Genomic DNA, 23,130 nt, shown 5'->3' with positions numbered 1-23,130 from the left:
GGTTTTTGTATTAAGTAATGAAAATGTAAAAACAATTTTGTACATTGGATAAAAATTATTCAATTTTCTTCAATTGAGGGCTTTTTATTATATAAACAGTAAGAAAGTTGAAGAGGAGATTTACAAGTGAGTATTAGATAAGTTTATTTTTACTGTCTGTTTCAAGTTTAGACTCCCAAATACAAACTACTTTGGTAAAAGACACTGCCTTTAGTGATTTACAGATATAGAAGTGCAAATACAATGGAACAGTTCCCTTATTCTGTAAAAACACCCAAATAACCCAGGATCCCTTTCCCTCCCTTCTCCTTAGATGAGATACATCATCATTAGAAGTCATCAAAGGTCAAAAAATACCAAAAAAACCTTGACAGATGACTTAAATCACTTGAGTCCCAAAATATATCTACAGATTTATATATCAATGTTAATAGAAAATGTCTTAACAGAAATTCTGCAGTCACAACAGGAAGGCCACCAGAAAGAAAGTAGTTTCCAAGCTCAGCATGGAGACTCCACACATTTTGGCTTCTCAAAGCAAATCTACCTTCTCATAGGTCTTTTCAATGAGGGTTAACAAGTTCTTCAAGTCAGCTGACTGCTGAATAGCATTCATATCCTTTAAAAGGCCCTTCTGATTCTTTACCTTCAAAATTTCCTCCTAAAGAAGGAAAGAATGATAGACAACAAATAGAAAAAACAGCTTTTGTCAAGTGCAACAGGAATTTCACTCTCATGCAGACCAGCTACAGCTAAAATGAAAAAGATTCAAAGTCACAGAATGAGTCTTCCCTCCAGCAATTACAGATATATTTCAGAAATTATAACTTCCTTAAGGCCATAAGGCTTCTAGGAAAAGTTATGTGATGCTTTAAATCATAAAATCACAGAATGGTTTGGGTTGGAAGGGACCTTAAAGATCAGGTTGTTCCAACCCCCTGCCATGGATAAGGACACCTCCCACAAGGTTCCGCTATCTCCATCTGCTCAAAGCCCTATCCAACCTGGCCTTGAACACTTCCAGGGATGAGGAGTTTTTTAGGATTTTGTCCTGGTTTTTAAACATAAGCATATAGTTCTCAATCTAAAAAAAGAAAAAAAAAAAAAAAAAAAAAAAAAAAAAAAAGGAAAATGAAAGCCTATTCAAATTTTCTGAATTTTCAGAATTGCTCCCTCTGGCAGAAGTTAAGGGATAAAAGCACACTCTGTTGCCTTCCTCCTCATAACCAAAGTGTCTCTGAAAAGATAAATACATATTCCACACTCACCTGCAAAGTGGGTGCCTGAAAACTGCGCTTGGGGAGTTCTGGGAGGTGAAGTGTTTCACTGCTATTTTCCTGGAACACCTAGAAAAAGAAAAAGAGAATGAAAAAACAATCCAAACTCCCAAATATCAGGCACACAAGTAGGAAAATAACCTGTCATTATCTAGCTTCTGAAACCAAACTTCTTAATTCTGCAACTGAAGCTGGAAAGATTACAAAGATCCATCCCCAAAGGCAAATGATGCCTTCCTCAAACAACCCTATCTAAGAAACAGTTTCTTTGAGAAAGCTCTGGAAGTCAGTCCATTCCTCTAGGTTATAAGAGTACACAAGTATTTATGAAAAATACCTTCCTGGCATCTTTTTCATCTTCCTCTAACTGGTTCTTCAGCACCTGGATTTTGTACTGCAGTTGCTGTATATTTTCCTCAAGGCGCTCCGCTGATCGCTCCGCTTCCGTTATTTCTTCCTAAAACAAAACAAACACAAAAGAAAAGTAACTTTAGAGATGGTGAGTCTTTCTCACAGAACACACTGAATCACTGAAAAAAACAGAGACAGAGCTTTGCAGCAAAGGTGGGTGACAATGATGAACACTGGACACTCCTCCACCACAGCACAGGCACAGCCAGCAGTGTGGTCAGGTAATTTCTTCCCTTTCTTGCTTTTCATACCTGCAGTTGTACCAAAGACTCCTCGTTGGTCTCCAGCATTTGTTTCTCTGCCATTTGAAGGCTCAGGATATTCTTCAAGTTGCCCAGCTTCTGTGGAGGCACCTTTAAAGACCTGAAACTTCTCAGCACCCTTTAATTACAGAAAAAGGAAAGCATGGTTTCTTTGGAGTTCTTGGCAAAGCAGAAAGAAAATTCAGGGGAAAACTAATCTCAAGTTTTGTTTTAAACTTAATTGCTGGCAGTGAAGTAAAAGGTTGCAGAGAGAAAGAAAAACTGCCCTGAATTGTTTTCCAAAATCATGTGGAATAGAAGTCCAAGGAAGGAACCAGGAACAAGAAATCCCAATATTCTCATGTTTGTTATTCCACTGACTTTCTGTGGTTTATATTCCATTGGCCTCTACATTCCCTGACTCCAAACTGACATTAATTAATATTTTCCCAGTTCTGACCCTTCTGCTTTTCAAATTTAAGTTCTAAGAGAATTTTAACTGCTTCCAAATAAAGATCATTTTAGTAAAAGCTGGAAATGCCTTTATGAAACATGATATATAGCTCTAAGTCAGAAAGAGAGTGTTTTAGCTCACCCTCAAAGTATGGTACAAAACAACTGGGTAGAAGAAATATCTTCTCTCCCTCTTTTTTTTTTTTTAATTTCTAATTTCATACCTTTCTTTCAGTACAATGAGGTGCTTCTGAACATCATCTTTTTTCTCCCTCTGTTGGGACAAAACAGATCTAGAAAGAAAATAAAGGCAGAATTTCCATCACAAAGCCTGCAAGCACAGAGAACACAACAAAAAACATATTGACTTCCAGTTCAAGTAACACTATGATTTTTAATTATTCCTTGTGGAAACAAAGAAGAACCACCAGGATATTTGGCACTTACAGTACTACTGAATCTACTATATTTTCCAGGAGCAGCCTACTGTTCTCTGAGAGAGACTGCCAAGATCCTATTGTAGCACTGGACAGCTTCACCCTTTTTGAAGAAGTATTTTCTCCTGTTATCACAAAGGAAAAAAGGGAAAGGTATGACTTGTCAAACCTGGACAGACAACTTCGTGACTCAGTCAGACCGGAGTCAAAGGTGTAAAACAGTTCAGACTTAACAGGAAAGAATAGGACCCTACCTGCAGGGGAATGCTCCTTCAGTTCCTTAACTTCCCTTCTGACTGTCTGAGAGACCTGCTAAAAGGAAAAATTTACAGCAAATGTGGCAATTTTGAAACATCCTCTACTGTGCAATCGTTTCTCTACTCCTATGAACTCACTGTGCCAGTGTCTGACAAGAGACTTTGACATTGACCACAAAAATAAAATTGCTTTATTGAAGACTGCTCAAAAGAGCTCTTCACACTGGGCATTTCCTCAAGAGGACTATTCTTAGTTAATGAATTATTCTCTATAAATTCCAATTTAAAAAAATAGGGAAAATTACCTATTTCTCCCACCCCCAGTTACTTTCCTACTTTGTTTGATCTAAAATAATGAATACCTGGTTTTTTTGACCTTGTTTTCTTCCTTGTTCATCTGCTCCCTTTTTTTTGCTGTTTTTTCCCTGTTGCTTTTGCAATTTAGAAGGATTTTTTGCTGATCTCCCACCAGTTGGTTTCCCCATTTTATTGGGAGATGCGTGGTGGGGGCTTGTTACCTGTAAACCAACGGGAACAGGAGGAAACAAAAACAAAATTAAAATACAGCAATTATAACCCATACAGCACAAACCATACTTTAAAAAAATTATGGAAATTGGGCTCAACCCCATAAGCCCCAAATGAACCTAAATGAGATTAAATGTTTGAATATTTGCTGACTTAGTGCCTAAATCCTGTAAATTTACTTAAATGTAGGACCACCAAAAAAGCATCCCCATTTTTAAGATGTGTCTGCCCATGGCAGGGGGTTGGAAATAGATGATCTTTAAGATCTCTTCCAACCCAAATCATCCTGTGATTCTATGATTTATCCTTCTAATTTTCAGTGCAGTCATTCAGTTAGCAGAACTTTTTACCTTAGCACCTCAGCACAGTGATCCTTGATGTAATTCAAATCTTCAGCTTCTTTTCTTACTATATAGACAGAGGGAAAAGCAGTCACATAGAAGGGACTAAGCCACAAATCCCGTCCCCCTTCTCGTCTCTAAAGCGAGACTCACATTTGTTCAGCTTTTCCCTCACCTCCTCAGGCCGCTTTCCCCCTCACTCAGGTCCTGTCACTTCTCACCAGGTGACTGTCGAAATTGACACTAGACAAATAAGCGCCGGCCGGGTAAGTGAGGCCTATAATAGGTAAATAAACATTACACCAGGTAAATAAGTACTAAAACAGGTAAATAAGCCCTACTTCTCCCCTCCTCCGTAACTATTGACGTTGTGGGACAGCTTTCACGGCGGACTGCAAATAAGGCATGGACTACAACTCCCGGCAAGTATCGCCCCCCGCCGCCGCTTAGAACAATCACCTTCCATCGCAGTGCATGCCGGGAATTGTAGTCCTCCCCACCCATAGCTGCTCAGACTCCCAAATGCCCGCTCCCCGGTGCTGCCGGATCGCATCGCGGATAACACCGCCACAAAACCCTTCCTCTCCTCCCGGCTCATCTCGCCCCAAGGCTCACCTTCCCGGCGTTACCTTCTCCCGCTCAGCGCTGCCCCCGCTCCGGCCCCAGCCCGCCGCCGGCACGTTACAAAATAAACCCGCGCTCCACGCGGCGCACGCGCAGCGCCGCTCCCGCCCGCCGCGCGTGCGCGGGGGCCGCGCGCTGACGAGTGCCGGGGTGGCAGGTAACGGGGGGGGTTCCATCCCTGTCCCGAGCCTGATCCCTTTTCACGTCCCTGCCCGTGTCCGCAGCCCCCAGCCCTGCCCCTGTCCTTGTCCCTTATCCCCTGTGCCAGCTCCCGGCCCGGCCCCCCGTCCCCATTGGCCGCCCGAGGGGCGTGTTGGGGGCGGGCGGTGGCGGCGGGCGCTGTCCCGGGACGGAGAGCGGAGCGTTCCTGTCCGGCTGTGGGCGCTGAGCAGGGAGAGGTGCGGAGGGACGGTGACAGGGCGGCTCTGGGGTCCCCTCGGGGTGCGGGGATGGGAGATGGGTAGAGAATTGTCTGAAAGTGGACAAGGGTAATTGCAGCGTCTAGCACCGGGGCAGGAATAATCCCGGTTTGTGTTAGGAAGAGCATTGCCAGCAGGAAGGTGATCCTGCCCCCTGAGGCATGTCTGCGGTTCTGTGTCCAGTTCTGGGCTCCTCAGGACAAGGGAGACATGGAGCTCCTGGAGTGAGTCCAGCTCAGGGTGACAAAGATGATGGAGGGACTGGAGCATCTCCCTGCCCAGGAGAGGCTGAGGGAGCTGGGGCTGTTCAGCCCCGAGAGGATCCCCAGCTGAGAGGGGCCCTCAGCCCTGGGTGTCCCTGTGTGCAGGGAGGGCTCAGAGCAGGGCCCAGGCTCTGCCCCAGGGGCTCAGCAATGGCACCAGAGGGACGGGCAGGGACTGAGCCCAGCAAGTTCCACCTGGACAGGAGGCAGAACTTCTTTCCTGTGCAGTGACTGAGTACTGAACAGAGACCAGAGCATGTGTGGAGTCTCCTTCGCTGGAGATATTCCAGAACTGTCTGGACACACTCCTGTACCCTGTGCCCTGGGCTGACCCTGCTTGAGCAGGGAGGTTGGAGCAGATGAGCCACTGTGGTCTCTTCCAGCCTGACCCATCTTGTGAGCCATGCAGGGCTGTGGGCACAGGTTGCCTTCCATCGTGGCTGTAGCATCACATCCCCACAGGGCATGAGTGCTGCTCAGCAGCTCCTCTGTTCTTTTCTGGTTACAGGCATACCACACTTAGCACATGCACTGTTAAAGCACATGTTTGGAGGGTGTTGCTGCAGCGATACGGGTGTTTTCCAGTTTCATGCAGGATTTCTCATAGTCTGTGTTTCTCAAGTGTGTGTTTCTTGAAAGTTGTGAAAGAGATGAGGCAGTGAGGAGGTGACTGACCCTTGGAGCCAAGCTGTAAAGGTTTTGTTTTTGCAAAAGTGCAAGGATAGGGATAGAGAGAAGAAGCAAAGAAGCTTACAGATTTTAGGAGTTACTGAACTCACAGACTGGTTTGAGTGGGAAAGAACCCAAAAGATTCTCTCATTCCAATCCCTGCCATGGACAGGGACATCTTCCACTAGACCAGCTTGTTCCAAGCTTCATCCAAAGTGGCCTTGGACACTTACAGGGACTGGGCAGCCACAGCTTCCCTGGGCAACCTGTGCCAGGGCCTCACCACCCTCACAGGGAATTGTTCACATCATTTTCCTTGTCAATCTCAAGCATGCTGGGACAAGCTCTCCAGCTTGTATTGTCCCTGTGTTCTCACATACCACATTTCTTTTTTCTGCTTTCTTTTTCAACCTGTCTCTAGTTTTCATCCAGCCCAAGCATCTTTTCCAAAGTGTATGATTATATCAGCAACTTTCTGACAGTTCACTTCCTGCAGAGAACCTCCTTGGTGTTGGATACTAGGGAGAAATTCTTCCCTGTGAGGGTGGTGAGGCACTGGCACAGGCTGCCCAGAGAAGCTGTAGCTGCCCCATCCCTGGAAAAGCATTGCTCTTTGACATTAAGAATTCCTAGATGAGAGAGATGAGAAGGTGAGAGGGTCACTGGCCATGCTGTCTTCATGCCTCACACTGGCTTTTCAGTGACTGATTAATGACAGTGGTGCTGAGGGACTGAAATAAGTTACACATCTCAGACGTGGATGTAGATAAGTTGTAGAAATGTTTTCCTTGGTTAGGAGAAAACATAGGATTTTTCCTGAGCTCTGTCCCTGGTTGAAAGGCAAGAAGAAGGACTGTCTGTCAAATCAGTTTCATTTTTCTCCGGAGGGATTGTTTTAGCTTTAGCAAACTGCTTGACCTCCCCATCCTCACATCTCCTATGTTAGGTGCATATAACAATGCAGAATACTCGTTTCTGTTTTGTGCAGCTTGCCCCGGGCTGTGAGCAGAGCCATGCTGAGGGCCGGGGACGCCGTCCTGCGGCTGCGGCCGCGCCGCTGCGCGCTCCTGGCCTGGCGCTCCCTGCACCGGCAGCCCCTGCACCCCGAGTGGGCTGCCCTGGCTCAGAAGCAGCTGAAAGGCAAGAACCCGAAGGATTTAATTTGGCACACCCCAGAGGGGATCGACATCAAGCCTTTGTACTCCAAAAGGGACACGGAGGATTTCCCTGAGGAGCTGCCGGGGGTGAAGCCTTTCACTCGGGGGCCCTACCCCACCATGTACACGTACAGGCCCTGGACCATCCGCCAGTACGCTGGGTTCAGCACCGTGGAGGAGAGCAACAAGTTCTACAAGGACAACATCAAAGGTGGGCCAGCTGGTCTGGGAGACAACTGCCTCGTGAGGCAATGGGGGACATGAATTCAGTCAGTTACATGGCAAATGTGATTGTTCCATGCTGTGAGTTTGGATTTCTGATAAGGTCTTCCCAGTGGCACTGTCTTTCTTTATTACTGGGAAACTGGATCGTTTCTGGAAGTGCTTTTGTTTTGTTTGGCTGTGGAGAATGAATGTGTTAAATGCTGGTTTTTATTGCACTTTAACACACAGACATAATTTGGATCCATCTCAGGGTTCAAGCAGCTGAGATCACAGAGCTGAAGCAGAAGTGGTAACCTGGGTTAGCTGGTAGCACAGCCCAGTTACTGGTCAGGAGGGGGATGCCTGGGGACAGCTGAGTTTTGGGTTCTGCTTTCGGGTTGCAGCAACAAGAGCTCTGGCTGTCCTTTTCCCTGCTTTATATGAATAATTTCCTCTTACTGCAGATTTACAAATAGCAGCTTGTGTTGGTAGAGCCAGGGAACAGCTTGTGTGTGTTTAGTTGGTGATAAAGAGAAGGTAACGTGACAGAGTAGAGTTTATGACACTTCTGTTCCCAGCTAAGCCAAGCTGACTTAGGTATATAAGCTCTTGTACTGCCTCTCTAGGTATATTAATAACTTGTGGGTGAGCAATTTTTAAAGCACAGTAAGGACTACCTTTTTGGCTTTTTTTCCCCCATTAAAAACTTTTTCATTTAAAGTTTAAGACTACTAGACCCTGGACAGGTTTGGGGAAAGAACAATGTTTGACATCAAAATTTAGTTATCCATCCAAGCCTGAATCGTGTAAGATAGAGTTAATAAATTTAGATCCCATACTAATCCAAGTCTGTTCAATGCTTCTAACTATCTCTCTTTGTTGTTTTTTGGGTTTTTCCCTTTATTTTTCATGTAGCTGGCCAGCAGGGATTATCAGTTGCTTTTGATTTAGCCACCCACCGTGGTTATGATTCAGACAATCCCCGAGTCCGAGGAGACGTTGGAATGGCTGGAGTTGCCATCGACACAGTGGAAGACACCAAAATCCTTTTTGATGGAATTCCTTTGGAGAAAATGTCAGTTTCCATGACAATGAATGGGGCAGTCATTCCTGTGCTGGCTACATTCATTGTGACTGGGGAAGAGCAGGGAGTGCCTCAGGCCAAGCTGACAGGGACAATCCAAAATGACATCCTGAAGGAGTTCATGGTCAGAAATACCTACATCTTCCCCCCAGAACCATCTATGAAGATCATTGCTGACATCTTCCAGTACACCTCAAAGGTATTCATTGGTTAAATGTATAACTTCTGTTATTAGGTTAATTGTTTATGAGGCATTTTGGAGAGCAAAGAAAAAATGGGAAGGCATGTCATAGAGAAGAGTAACGTGGTTGTGGAAAGGGCCAGTAGGAGAAGTTAAGATCCAATACCACTTGTAATTTGAATTTGAAGTTTGAGTCAGACCAAATCTGCAAACGTATCTTTGTAGAGATGGGTTGTATTTGCAGTCAACAAGGAATTCAGAGAATGGGCTGGAGTATCTCTGCCCTGGAGACAGGCTGAGAAAGCTGGGGGTGTTTAGCCTGGAGGAGGCTCCAGGGGGACCTCACTGAAGCCTTTCAGTGCCTAAGGGGGGTTTATAAAATAAATGTTGAGAGCAACATTTTACACCAATAGTGACAACTTTTTACACAGATAGCGACAGGACAAGGAGGAACATTTTTAAACTAAAAGAGGATTTAGATTAGATGTTAGAAGAAATTCTTCCCTGTGAGGTTGTTGAGGCCCAGGCAGAAGTTTCCCAGAGAAGCTGTGGCTGCAATCCCTGGAAGTGTCCAAGGCCAGGCTGGATGGGGCTTGGAGCAGCCTGGGATAGTGGAAGGTGTCCCTGCCCATGGCAGGGGGTGTTGAAACTAGATGACCCTAAACTCTCTTCCAACCCAAACCATTCTGTGATTCTGTGTGAATGTTGATAGAACAAGTATTTGATCCTCCCTTGTGCTGTTATACCCTGTTATAGCTTTGTTTGGTTTTTTTTTCAGTATATGCCAAAATTTAATTCCATTTCCATCAGTGGGTACCACATGCAAGAGGCAGGAGCTGACACCATCCTGGAATTAGCTTATACCATAGCAGATGGCTTGGAGTACTGCAGAACTGGGCTTAAAGCTGGCCTCACTATTGATGAATTTGCACCTAGGTGAGCTCAAGAAATTCACAAATATAAAACTCACTTTTGGTAAAACCTCGATAGAGTTTAATATCAAATTCAGTATTTTTACACATGCAAGGAAGTAGGAACATTCCCATCATCTGTGAAAGTGCATTAATCAGAGGGACCTTGCTGTAGGGCTTCTCTGTTATTGATCCAGAGTTATTAGAATGATTCAATGTTATATTCTGTGCATGTTCTCCTATTACAGGCTCTCTTTCTTCTGGGGAATTGGCATGAACTTCTACATGGAAATAGCAAAGCTGAGAGCTGGGAGGCGGCTGTGGGCTCACTTGATTGAGAAAATGTTTAAGCCCAAGGATTCCAAATCCCTTCTGCTGAGAGCTCATTGTCAGACTTCAGGCTGGTCACTCACTGAGCAGGTTAGAAATTGAACTCTCATCAACATCCTTACTCAAAGGTGCTCTCGTGATGTGAGTCTTACAGGGGGCAGCTGGTGTTGCTCACAAAGGTGCAGCTGCTGTCCTCTCAGTCTGATACACACACACTGGCATTGGATACACCTTTATGTCAATTCAGCACTCAGAGGATGAAGCTCCCTCTTGGATTTGTCCTGTGAGTTATCCTTCCAAAATGCAGTGCAGTGAGCAAGCAGAGGCACCTTTTTCTCAGGATCAAAGGAGAATTCATTTGAGCAGCCAAGGGAGTCACTCATGCCCCTGATGCTCAGTGCTGAAGAGAGAAGCAATGGTTACAACTCATCTGCTCCTTTGAAACTGGGTGCACTCTCTGCTCCTTAAATCTGCTGATTTACATTACAGCAAGGAGATAAATCATTGGAATGCAACAGATTCCCAGGTCAGGTCAGAGCTGGGTTCCAGCTCTGATCCCAAGGCCTGCTGCTCAGTCAAAGTCATGCAATAGGAGTTATTTTTAGGTTGTGATTATAAGCATTGTTGACTCTGTGCCTTATTATTTTTGTTGTTTTGGGTTTTTTTTCAAAGTAAAAGTAATGTTTACTTACATTACAATAATACAGTAAAACTAAAACAAATAGAATTTTCTGAACAGTGGCCTCTGTGGGCCCTCCAATTAAAAGTATTGTGGGAGTGTAAAAATGTTATTATTACCCAAACTATATTCAGTTGTCTTCCAGTGTCCAGTGTAAAAATATTTCTGACTTGATCATAGCTCTTCCTTTTTGTCTAAACATTGTGGTTTATCTTAATATAGCTTCTCAGTGAGCAGTATTTTCTCCTTACAGGTTTCAGAGGACAAGTATACTTAATGTGCCTTTATGTTTTACATTCTTACCTATCCAAATCACAGTTTTCTGTAACTACCTTATGTGATGCTGTCATTAATGAAAATATTTAAGCACATTTAGTTCCAAAACACATCTTGACTAGCAATTTGTCTGACACATGTTCACTGCTCCAAGAATTCTGTATTTGGGGGACGGAAAACATGAAACCTACTGTTCTATCCTCTCTGATTTGGATTCACTAAGTTCCTTGAAACACCTCTAAATATAAATTAGGTTTTGGTTTGTTACTGTGAGCAGTTCAGCAGCACAGTGATCGTTCTGGCTTGCTTTATAGATTAATCTCTTTGTTAAGATATCAACAAGTGATGAATCGGTTTGATTCGGAGTTTTTTTCAGCTTTTTTTCTGATGACAGTGTTTCAGTGGGGATTTTTGCATTTGTTCCGTTGCAATAATGACTAACTGTTGTGGTTTGAAAGCAAAACGAGTGAGAGGCTCCAAGTCAGAAATACAATTTAATAAGAGGAAAGGTGAAAAGGTAAAATAAAATAAATGCAATAACACAAAAGACCATTGATAGAGTCAGAATACAACCTGAGCAGGATGGTGGAAGCAGTCCAGGTGAGGTGCTCTTCCTGAAGCAGTGATCCTGTAGAAAGGTCTGGTAGCTCTGGTCCTTCTGGGAATCCAGTAGGTAAGGGCTGCTTGTACTGTCCCAAATCCCAGATTATATCCAAGTGAGAATGCTTGACTCCTCCCCCTGGGTGGAGCATCTCACAATGGGATGACGAGTCATGAAGTAGGTCCTTGATGGCCCATTAAACAGAGATAACTCCTGGAGGGAGTTACCTGTGAGTCATGGGCAAGGCATTGATGGGTCATGAGCAGAAGACAGGCCAAAGGCAGGGGGCCTGGGAAACACTGCCCCACTTGGTTTAACAGTTCATGAAGATGGTGATAGAATAAATACTTTGTGTACATCCCACACTACAACCCAGGACGCTAACCTGCCTCAGCCCCGTGGCAGAACCGCTGAGCTCCAGAGCTTTTCCTTTTTCCTTCCAGGATCCCTTCAACAACGTGATCCGCACCACCATCGAGGCCATGGCCGCGGTGTTTGGGGGGACGCAGTCTCTGCACACCAACTCCTATGACGAGGCCTTGGGGCTGCCCACAGTCAAGAGTGCTCGCATTGCCCGCAACACACAGATCATAATCCAGGAGGAGTCGGGCATTCCCAAAGTGGCAGATCCCTGGGGGGGGTCTTACCTCATGGAGTGCCTCACCAATGAAGTCTATGAAGCTGCTTTAAAGGTCAGTTTGCAAAACCTTCTCTGGGATAGAAATTTTGAGAAATGCCTTCTAAGGGGCTGTTTGATAAAGTGGTAACTTCTAATCAAGGAATTATTTTACACTTCTGCTTCAGTGATGCCTTTGTAAACAAATTTTACAAAACACAGTTCCAATCACAAAACTGTATAGAAAACGTTTAATAAAAATGTGAGTGGTAGCACAGGTACAAAGCTCAATTTTTAAGCCTTGCTACTACTCACTATCTCAATCCTCTCCATTTCTCAGCTTATTGAGGAGATAGAAGAAATGGGTGGAATGGCCAAAGCTGTTGCTGAGGGGATCCCCAAACTTCGTATTGAAGAGTGTGCAGCCCGGAGACAAGCCAGGATTGACTCTGGTAGGAGCAAGGGGATGAAAGAAGGGAAAATTGCCAATAAAATACTTCAGTATAAAGGTTTTTTACACACATGTTCATGGTGGTTTTTAATTTCTCAGTTTAGGAGTAGCAGATTGTGAGTGATAGAACAAATGGTGATGGTTTTATGTCAGTGAAAGATCTGGAAAGAGACAGCATGTACAGAATGCAGCATTAGTGTGAAAAGTCTTGCGTGACACGTTCAAGATTAGATTAGACCGAGCAGTACAAACACCATTTTAAAGGAGTGTTTGGAGCCTTCAATAGAGAATGGCTTGGTTTCTGATAGGAGCTTTAAGTTACGATTCCTGAGTTTAAAAGCAGAAATGCCACCAGATGGCGATACTCATCATAGCTGGCCAAATTCCTGAGTTTTCTGGAGAACTGCCCATTTTTCCTGAATGGTCAGAACATAGCAGAGGATAATGTAGCTCCTTGTTGCCTATACATATGTATGTGTACTCAGAGAGTATTTGTGGAGATATTTATACATGTGTGCTTAAAACTCTATTCCACTTTTTGTGATCTACATTCCAATAGTAATCCAGGAACAGAAATTAGGAATAAATCAAACATGAAAGAGTTACATGGACTTCTTTGTATGGAGGATAAATTTGAAGCAGGTCTTAATTATGGCAAATAAAGAATATTCAGTAAAGTTCTGTGTTTTCTCTTATAAGGTAAATTACTTCATGTTGTTTCAAAGAGCATATTAATGTTATCTGGCACTGCAAATAAAAATAGTTTATAAGTCCATACTGATTGAAACCTAAAATATAATTTCCCAACATAATAAATTAATTTTTATGCACATGGAGTAGTTTTAGCTAGGAACTTCATTGTCTTATTTTTCTGTTGAATCAGAAAAGTAAATGCAGAGCCAGAGACCACCACTTCTGCTTAGTTCTGTCAGATACACTTATGTAAGCTTAAAAAGAGACAAATAGCCAATGTATTTTAAGGACTCATCACTAAATGAGTTTGCAAGATAAATATTGTTCTATTTATTTATTTTTTTTTTCTGCTGGCTGCAGTATTCATTGTTCATGCATTTAATCTCTTATCATAAAATCTGGAAAGTACAGACTTAAATCCATTCTATAAGAGCAGATTTTACATATGTGAAATGTGTATGGTTATATAAGCAAAGCAATGCATAACAATACTCAAAATCTTCTTGTCCTGTTAACATTGTGTCTTTTCACAGTAGTTTGCAAATATGTTCTGAGTTTCTGGTGTTTCCACTGGAAATAGGGTCTGAAGTAATTGTTGGAGTGAACAAGCACCAGCTGGAGAAAGAGGAGGCAGTGGAAGTTCTGGCCATTGATAACTCTGTAGTCCGTGCCAAGCAGATCGAGAAAATCAACAAGGTGGGAACAACCTTCTTAAAAATAAATCTTATTGTAATTGCAGACAGAGATTGAGTACAGGCTGCTTGCCAGAAGTTTGACCTTCCAGTTTCTGAGAGTCCACTCTGGTCATTAATGGAGAACCTGGAATATAAATCTGTATGTTCAGCCTTTAAGAATTGAGAGCTTTACATGTTCTGAAAATAAGATAGAAACCATCTATGCAATGTTTTGCTCTAAAAGCCTGTAACATTGTTTAATCACTCACTGTTGGGTGCTTCTTGTCAAGTTCTACTGAGGGATACAGAACCAGAAATCAACATCCACTTTCATAATCAGTGAAAATGTAGATAAAATTGGTTTAGGGTTATGTTATGGGCTTGTACACATTTTAAGGTCCAAGATGCCTTTTAACTTCTAATCTCATTGAAATATGAAGTAGATGTTGACAATTCCACATCCAGAATTAATATTTGAAATTAGACAAATCTTCCACACTCGACTTCTCATTTCACTTTGTGGTTTCTTTGAACTGAATGTCTCCTTCCTGCACTTCAGGTGAAGGCCAGCAGAGACCAAGCTGCAGCCCAGCAGGCCCTGGATGCTCTCACACAATGTGCTGCCACTGGGGAAGGCAACTTACTTGGTCTGGCAGTGGAAGCAGCACGTGCCAGGTACTGGGGGTGGGGTTGAACAGCCAATTCCTATTTAAAAATTGATGCTTCATTTTCACCTTTTAACTTTTCTTGAGTGTGGTGTCAGCAATACTGGAGTTTTGGGGTTTTTCTTTAGAGGTGGAAATAAATAATGGCTGCAGTTTCACATTGTAAGAAACATTATTATTACATTTTACAGCTTCTTAAGGCAGTACTTTGATTTCTCACAAGGAACACCACAGATATAAAGAATCTGATATGAAATGAGGCTGTTCATACATGTTCTGCTGTTTACAACTCATATTCTTACCAGTTCCAGGACATAACTGGATTTCTCTGCCACTCAATTGTTTCATGGGTCAAGGAGTTTAAGTGTCTGAGATGTGAAAATGGATATTTACAGTCTTATCATGCTCTGTTGCTTCATCTTTCCTTGCACCACAGATTGGTGTGAAAACATTTTTTGTCTAAAGGAGAAATCAGTTTGCTTAGTCAGGCAAAGTTGTAAGAAATGTTCTTGAGCAGTGTGAGGCATCCTTAGAGTCCAGTGAAACAGTTCCTTTTTTCACCCAGGGTACTTTTGAGGCTGTTTTCTTTCCTGTTTCAAGGTCAGCATCAATCTCTAGAATAGATCCTGTCTGTCTGTTCCTTAATGAACTAAAGGGCCCAAATATGAACAAACCAAATTCACTCTTTATTGGGCTGCTGCCCTGTTTTTACTGTCACATCTCAAATTCCTTCACTTCCATTCCTAGAATACTTAATAATTGTATTTTAGATATATTTAACCACAGTCTGTCAGGAATCTCCAGCAGTATGTCTACATTTCTTTCTGAACTGGGAAGGTCACAGGAGGGCGGTGTTGGATTTACAAGGGATTCATATCTTCTGTACCAAAATTAATCAGTCAACTCCTAGTTTCTATCCTTGGTGACCTCGTTTTTGTTAATTGTAAAAGCATGAATGGACTGAAGATGCACTTTTAAAGTTCCAAACACAAAACTTAATTCTGCCCCAAAAGTATATATGGGATGTGACCACAGAAAGAATCTATCCTGGATTTGGATACAGTGTTTGAAGGAGGATTGTGAGCTCTGGGAACATGTACAGGGAGCCTTCCTGTTGGGGGCAACATGGGAAAAGGTTTCAAAATTAACACATTCACCCTTCACAAGTAGTCAACAAGTAGGCCAGTATCACCAGCAGGAGAGGGACAGATGCCTCTTTCCTGCTGAATGGAAAATGATGAATTTTGAGCAGGATGTAATATAGCCCACTTGGAATAAAATGAGTAGCACAGAATTGTCAGTGCTGAGCTATGGAAAGGATTCTGTGGACTAGTACAGAGATTTCAGTGCAGACAAACACAAGTAGAAAAGTTAATGTTGTAATTCCAACCCAAGAAATAAGCCAGATCTAAAATTACAGGGAATGAGTGTAGTACTTCCCTTCTGTGCCTCATGTCTCACGAGAAACCCCATTACCCCAGGAAAATAGCACAGGTTACACCAAGTTCTTTCTCTCCTCCCTCACCTGCTGTGCTGTTTTTGTGTGTCCCTCTTCAGACTTGCAGTTCAGTGATGAAAAGGGAAGGCAGAAATGCAGCATAGCTGCTTGTGCTTCTTCTTTTTCTTTCCCTTCTGTGTCCCTATGGTACTTCCTCACCTGATTTCACACTGCTCCTCTGCTTACTGGGGAAATGCAGTGAGGAGCAGCAGCAGCTGAGGCTGAGAGACACAGGGTGTCAGCTTTAACGGGTACATTATGGCCATTGACTTTCTCCAAATTGGTATTTAGGCTCTGCAGCTGGTTGTGATCCACTGGGAGAGAGTCACACACAAATACAGACTGATAAAAAATGACTCTGTTAAGAAAAGAGGCTGTATTCCTGGCTTCAGAGACAGCAATTCCATTGTGGATGCATATGTGGCAGAGATTTAAAAAAATAAAAGAAGTTTCTTGATAATAGCAGGAAAGTATTCATGAGTAGTTTATAAGCAAAACTCCTATTACTATTTAAAAGCTTTAGATTTAAAGGGTTGCAGAGATTTGGGACACAATTTTCAAAACACAGGGATTTCAGAAGCAGTGTCTACAGAAGAAAGAAGTGTGTTTCATTTTTGTACAGTACACAAAAACAGCTTCATCCCAGCCACTGGGTTATACCTCATTTATTTTTTCCATTTGTAACACAAAAATTTCATTTGCACTTTTACATAATAAGAACAGAAAAACACACCACAGTCATGGTGGGCTTTATTTAATACTCAAGTATACTCAGATATTGCTTCTGCAAAAGAGGAGGAGAAAGATTTATATAAGCTTAGCGTTGTCTAGAAGAAAATATCTTTTATGCCACTGTGGCCCTTCACCACACTGCCAGGAGTAAGCCCTCAGTGTTGGTGCATGAGGTGTATTTGCTTTGGGCTGCAGTCTGTGATGTCTGGCATTCTGAAAAGGAGTCAGTATTTATAGACTGTTTTTTCTAAGTCTGTTGGAAACTTGCTTTTTAACCTTGGGGAAGTCACCTCACTTAATGCACTTTTGCAGTTTACTTTTCATTCTTTGTTAGTAATTACAGAAAGCAATAATATTAATAAGATTATTTAGATGTCCTGAAAATCAAAACCTGGTGACACGAGTGATTGACAGTAAGTCAAGCAGAATTCCAGAAAGCCAGGGGAGGAGAAATGGCAAAAATGGCCAAAACAGCATCCATAATATGAGTTAAAAATGTGTGTTCCAGAGTGATGCTGTCTTTAGGCAAAGGTGGCTAACTGAAAAGTGATACCAGAGATAAGAGGCCACCTCAGACATCTGATCTGATCTGTACAGATCTTACCTATGGGATCACAAATGGATTTCTGACATTTTACCTTTGCATACTTTATGTTTATAACTAAGTTTGCTGAGAGCAAAAGAGCAAATTAGTTGGGGGGGTCACAGGAAGTAAAACATCCCTGTGAAATTTACTGAAGGATTCAGCAAATGCTGCAGAAATCCATGTCTTGTTACTTTGGGGGCACATGTGGCAGATTGCCCAGGGTAGGAATCAGTGGCTGCTGAAACTGCAAACAGCAGAAGCAAAACTGAGTACAGCTCATTTGGCCATCTCCTTGTAGAGGTGTGTGGACAGCAAGGTGCACCTTGTCCAGTCTTTCCTGAGCATTTTATATAAAAGCTTTAGAGAGTGCTTAAGTTAATTTTGCCTCAGAGTAGCTTGTAGTTAAATCATAGAATCCTTTAGTTTGGAAAATTCCTTTAAGATCACTGAGTCCAATCAACTATTCCCTCAGCACTGACAGATCCACTACTAACCTATGTCCCCAAGTGCCACATCTACACAGCTTTTAAATCCCTCCAGGGATGGGAGGGATCCCTCCACCACTGCCCTGGGCAGCCTGTCCTAATGCCTGATACTCATTTCAGTGAAGAAATTTTTCCAAATATCCAACCTAAACCTCCCCTGGTGCAACTTAAGGCCACTTCCTTTTGTCCTGTCACTTGTTACCTGGGAGAAGAGACCGACCCCTACCTGGCTTCACCCTCCTTTCAGGGAGTTGTAGAGAATAAATATAATGTGTCAGGAGAAAATTTGGATTCCAGAGATTTGAAATGTGCTAGCTATATTAGTTATATACTTAATACTGCTTTGGTGTCTGTATTTGTAAATGCACTTTTAAAGTGGTTTAGAAGAGTAGTATTTTAATTTCCTTCCTTTGACAAAGACTGCAGCAATTGGGATTCAGAACAGATTTTTTAATTGCTTTGGGATAGAGACTGTTATTGCTGATGTTTGCACAAGAAGACAGCACAGCCTAGTTTGCTTCTATCACTTGTGCTACAGCAGAAGTATTATTTCAAACATGTACATTGTGTCCAGTAGCAAACAAAACTTGTAGCTTGCATGTAAATTTCTCAGATCCTTCTGCATCTCAGTGAGTAAAGGAGCTGTGTCAGGAGTGCAAGAGAAGAATAAATACTAAAATATAAGCATCAAGGGAAAGGGAAATAAATTTCTGTTAAAATGTTAGGTTTCACTCTTTTCTGTGTGTTCTTCCTTTTTTTTGTCCCTCTTGATTTATACTTTGTATTTTAGCATGGGTCCAAATGCAGAATCTTTCAGTCTGAGCCCACCCAAAAAAAGCCCCATTCAAAAAATCTAATTTAATTTTCATTTTGCCATTCCCCATTGCCTTGCCTCTTGTAAATCAATTCTCACATGAGCAGTAAGGTATTTTCTTTAAAATGCCTTTGCATGTTTTATCTGTGGGATGAGTCAGATGTTCAGAGTTGCAGCACTGAAAGGAAAACCAACGTAAATGAATTTGTCCAGCAGCAAGGCAAATGGTTGGGCCAGTTCCAGTGGTGTCTGTGTCCTGTTTTCATTTCAGCCTGCTGCTCACAGGAATGATTTTTGTCTGTGCCTCAGGTGCACCGTGGGGGAGATCACAGATGCCATGAAGAAAGTGTTCGGGGAGCACAAAGCCAGCGACCGCATGGTCAGCGGGGCCTATCGCCAGGAGTTTGGAGAGAGTGATGAAATCCTTCATGCCATCAAGAGGTGAGAACTCTTCTCAGGTAGCCAAAAGTGTAATAGCCTCACATTTCATCCAGGAGGTACATGTGCTACTGACTGTGGCCTAAAAAAACATTTCCCAAAGCTGGGTGACTTCCCTGGGGAAAACAATGACCTGCAAAAGCACTCTTGTGGGCAGGGAAATAGAATGACAAGGATTAAGTATAATAAGACAAAGTCAAAACTTAATTGAACTTTTATTTGCTTGCAAACAAAGTTCACTGAGGTGAAGTTATGATGTGAGGGTTTTGTTCAAATAGCCTAAGCAGCCGCAGGATTAAGAAGCTGAGAAACATTGCCTGAAATCCCTGTACATTGAGTTGCTTCTTTTAAAGGCTGTGTAATAGTCATCTCTAAAATATTTCCAGCAGTTCATACTACAAAACCTCCTTTTGATCTACCCATAAATTGTTCCTGCAATTTCACTTTTACTGTTGCTAAAACTGTTGCTAAAATCTGTCTGTGAGTGTTACTCATACCCCGATGGAAAAGGCATCTGAAGATGTTGGTATGTGTGAAAACAGTTGCCTCTTTGGGCCTTTTCTCAGTTTCTGCTGCTCCCAGGGGTACAGAGCCTGAATTGCTGCTGTGGGAGGTGATGCAGCACAAATCGATGCTCATCAGTCTCTGCTTTGTTGGGGTTTACCCATTGGAGAGTTCAGGCTTTCCTGAAAGAGAATTACTGGTGGATTTGCAGTGGTAGTGGTTAGATTGACCTGAAAGTAGTTGGGCTAGGAAGTGTCACTATTGCTCTTTTATTTTAACTATTTAACTATCTTAAATTATGCTTTTATGTGAAAGAGAACTGAACTAACCCCTTGAAAACAGCAATGTAGCTCCCTTTGTTACACAGAATCATTAAGCATCAATACAACAGAAATACGAACTGCCATTATCTAAAAAAAGAGAGGCAGCGGAATGAGTGCACAGAATAGGTGACACAATAATCCTTCCCTGGACAGATTTTTGCCCAGTGGAATGATAATGCACAATGTGATATCCAGGACCCATCTGTGTGCAAATACTTTTGAAATAATAGGTCATAATTATTCTTAAAAACTAAAAAATGTGTAACTAAAATAGAGAATTCAGTATTTTACCTGTTAGAAAGCAAATAGTGGAAGTTTTTTTAAATGAAGAATATTTTATTTTCGAGGCTGGTAAATACAAGAAGTTAGTTAATACAACATAACATGAATATTTAACACAGTATGCAGACTGCACAGCCAAAACATGACTTTTTATTTGATGAAATATGCTACACTTGCTTTTTTTTATGTGTGGAGATACTTCCAGCCATTCTCAGTGACTCACACTGACAGAAATGTGTGTTTTCAACCAGGGTTACCAAGTTCATGGACCGTGAGGGCCGCAGGCCTCGGATCCTCGTGGCCAAGATGGGTCAGGACGGCCACGACAGAGGAGCCAAAGTCATCACCACCGGCTTTGCAGACATCGGCTTCGACGTGGACATAGGGCCCCTCTTCCAGGTAGGACTGAGCAGCACCCAGATCATTCCCAATGCATCCCCTCCCCCTGGAATGTGTGCTCAGCCCTGGGCTGTGTCTGTGCCCTGCCCCACGCCCCGTGTGCACACAGACCCCGCGGGAGGTGGCGCAGCAGGCGGTGGATGCCGACGTGCACTGTGTCGGGGTGAGCACCCTCGCCGCCGGACACAAGACCCTGGTGCCTGAACTCATCAAGGAGCTCAACGCCCTGGGCCGGCCTGACATCCTGGTCATGTGTGGAGGAGTCATTCCCCCTCAGGTATGGGCAGCAAAATTTCCATCCACCTAAGAGACTCATTTATCTCTGTCTGAGCTGTTTGAGCTGTTTCCTCTGTTCTGTAATGTCAGAGCACTCTGTAGAGTCAGCAGGGCCAGCACAGATCTGCAAGGTGATCTGATTTTCCATGCCCTGGTTTAACTTAGAGTGTTTGTGGGATGGAAAATGCAGCTGTGTTGTGAAAAGATGAGCTTCAGGGGGATGTTCTTTGTGTTCTGTTTTGCATCACCAGTCCTTGCCTATCACTGGTACAGGCTGGCTTCTGTCTTAAGAGAATTCCAGCAATGGTTGGGAAGAGCCACAGCCACTGACTAAGGCCCCTGGCAGGTCCCATCATCCATAGGTTGCACATCTCACTCACTTTTCAGCCTCTCCTCACCTTCCTCATCATCAGGCAGGTGTTGCCTCTCATACCCTCTGCTTTCTCCTAAACTGTTGAGTAGTTTGTTGAATTCCCTTGCAGTCAGATCTTGTGCTTTCATCTTTAATTTTTCCTTAGCTTATGCACAATCTGCCTGTCTCCATCACCTTACAGCCTTCCTCTGTCTGTGGTGATCCAAACTGATTTTGCACATAAATCTCCTGTTAGTCTCTTTTTCCACACCTCTCCCTTTTCTAGGAAGTTAACTAAGTATTCGGGAATGACAGAATTCTAAACTGAACAAACAAAACTCACAGTATTTTTCTAGGAGACAATTTGTGTTCTGTCTGGTATCTCTCAATGGGATGCTACTACCCTGTGGTTGGTAAAGGTGTAATATATCCTATATAGAAGAAAGAGAGAATACAGAACTGCTTCCCAAGTCTTTTTGAAATTTCAGGACAGTCATAAAATTAAATTAACTCTAGATTGCAAGAGACTGCTGGCAGTCATCTGCCCCAAGCCTTTTTTTAAATTAGTATTTTCAAAATTAGAAGTTAGATCAAATTTAGGTTAGGTTATTCAGAATCATATACAGTTGACTTTTGAATACTTTCCAAAGATTGCCATTAGTCTGACTCTAAAGAAAAAAACCCTAGTGGTTTTTTTCTACCTTCTAACTTCCACCTTTTTCCCATTTCCTTGAAGCTGTGCTGCCTCTCTCTGGGGCTTGTTGCTTTCTCAGGCCCAGCATAGAGGACAGAGCAGGCACCAGTTATAAATCAATTACCAATTGCCTGTTTCACTATTAACTGTAGCTCTTAAATCTCTTTTCCAACAGGATTATGACTTCCTGTACGAAGCCGGCGTTGCCAATGTGTTTGGTCCAGGCACTCGTATTCCAAAAGCAGCTGTGCAAGTGTTGGATGATATTGAGAAGTGCCTGGAGAAGAGGCAGCAATCCATGTGACTCTGAAATGTCACAGCTCAGCAGCCTTACACTGACCACTTGATTGTCAGCAAGGGATGGCCAACCACAAACCTCTGCTCCCACTGCCCCCCGGCCTCGTGTTTTGTGCTTTCTAAGAAAGTTCTCAACTCTCTGCTTGTTCTATTTGAGGATTATTTATATAGGTACTCACAAGAAGATTTTATCTCTAGAACTATGACTTCAGGAAGTGAAGGGAATTCAGATAAGTGTGTTTGGTTTTTGTTTTTTTTCCAGATATACTGATAAATAAAATAACTGCTGCAGATCTGTCTTAGTTTGAAAAGACAGGAGTCTGTAAAGGAAGGCAAAAGCCTCCTGTGAAGTGGAAAAGGTAAACCCCCTCCCTCCCTCCGAATTACCACAATTTCAAAATAAAAAAAACCAGCTCTCAGGCAAAGGTATGGGAATGGGAATAATAGTTATTTACTAGAAAAAACTAAAATAAAAAAAAAGAACAACAAATGTAATTAGTACAAACAAAACTACTGATACAGTCAGAAAACCTGACACCCTGAGGAGTCAGGGTGTTGGTAAAAGTCCAGTTGGATGGTGGCTGTGCCTCCTGCAGTGGCCGATGAAATGCTGCTGAAGCAGAGATCCTGTAGAAGGGTATAGTTCTCTGTGAAGGTCTGGTGATAGAGTAGATGGGCCTGGTCCTCCTCTGGGAATCCGGCAGGGAAGAAGCTGCTTCTCTGGGAATCCAGTGAAGATGGCTGTTCCTCTGGGAATCCAGTGAAGAAAAACTGGGCTGATGGCTTAGACCAAGCTTATTTTATGCAGGTAGGAATGCTTGGTTCCTCCTTCTGGGTGGAGCATCTCACAATGGGATGATGTACCTTATCAGTCATGCAGTGAGTCACTTAATGGCCCATTAGCAGGAGACATCTCCCCGGAGGGAGACATTGTTCTTGGAAGAGATAAGATAACTGCCCCCCACCTCCAACAGATGGCAAATAGAATACATTCTTATCTCACAAAT

At 42.8% G+C, this 23,130-nt stretch overlaps 2 protein-coding genes across 4 annotated transcripts; one reads left to right on the top strand and one right to left on the bottom strand.

The window, feature by feature from the left end:
• Positions 1 to 123: 123 nt before the first annotated feature.
• On the bottom strand, positions 124 to 4,577 carry CENPQ (centromere protein Q). 3 transcript variants are annotated; one of them, XM_083858129.1, is made up of 10 exons: positions 4,122 to 4,577; positions 3,956 to 4,013; positions 3,440 to 3,595; positions 3,075 to 3,132; positions 2,831 to 2,945; positions 2,608 to 2,676; positions 1,940 to 2,069; positions 1,615 to 1,734; positions 1,269 to 1,346; positions 124 to 661 (listed from the first exon to the last, which is right to left on the bottom strand). In XM_083858129.1, exons 3-10 carry the CDS (start codon positions 3,560 to 3,562, stop codon positions 533 to 535), a joined length of 822 nt encoding a protein of 273 aa, XP_083714255.1. In that variant the 5' UTR covers positions 3,563 to 3,595; positions 3,956 to 4,013; positions 4,122 to 4,577; the 3' UTR covers positions 124 to 532. The 3 variants fall into 3 exon arrangements, with proteins under 3 accessions (XP_083714255.1, XP_083714254.1, XP_083714256.1); XM_083858128.1 differs by lacking the exon at positions 3,956 to 4,013; XM_083858130.1 differs by lacking the exon at positions 3,956 to 4,013 and having other exon boundaries at positions 3,075 to 3,129.
• Positions 4,578 to 6,919: 2,342 nt separating this feature from the next.
• MMUT (methylmalonyl-CoA mutase) lies at positions 6,920 to 22,398 on the top strand. Its single transcript, XM_083856780.1, has 12 exons — positions 6,920 to 7,289; positions 8,198 to 8,565; positions 9,326 to 9,483; positions 9,707 to 9,878; positions 11,788 to 12,036; positions 12,301 to 12,412; positions 13,685 to 13,800; positions 14,338 to 14,453; positions 18,868 to 18,999; positions 20,357 to 20,504; positions 20,614 to 20,781; positions 22,002 to 22,398. The coding sequence occupies exons 1-12, from the start codon at positions 6,935 to 6,937 to the stop codon at positions 22,128 to 22,130; spliced, it is 2,223 nt and encodes a 740-aa protein (XP_083712906.1). The 5' UTR covers positions 6,920 to 6,934; the 3' UTR covers positions 22,131 to 22,398.
• The last annotated feature ends 732 nt before the right edge of the window (positions 22,399 to 23,130 follow it).

Source organism: Zosterops lateralis (assembly GCF_965231275.1).
Source record: "Zosterops lateralis genome assembly, chromosome: 3".
Taxonomy (NCBI): Eukaryota; Metazoa; Chordata; class Aves; order Passeriformes; family Zosteropidae; genus Zosterops; species Zosterops lateralis.
This window is presented reverse-complemented; position numbering and strand designations above follow the sequence as displayed.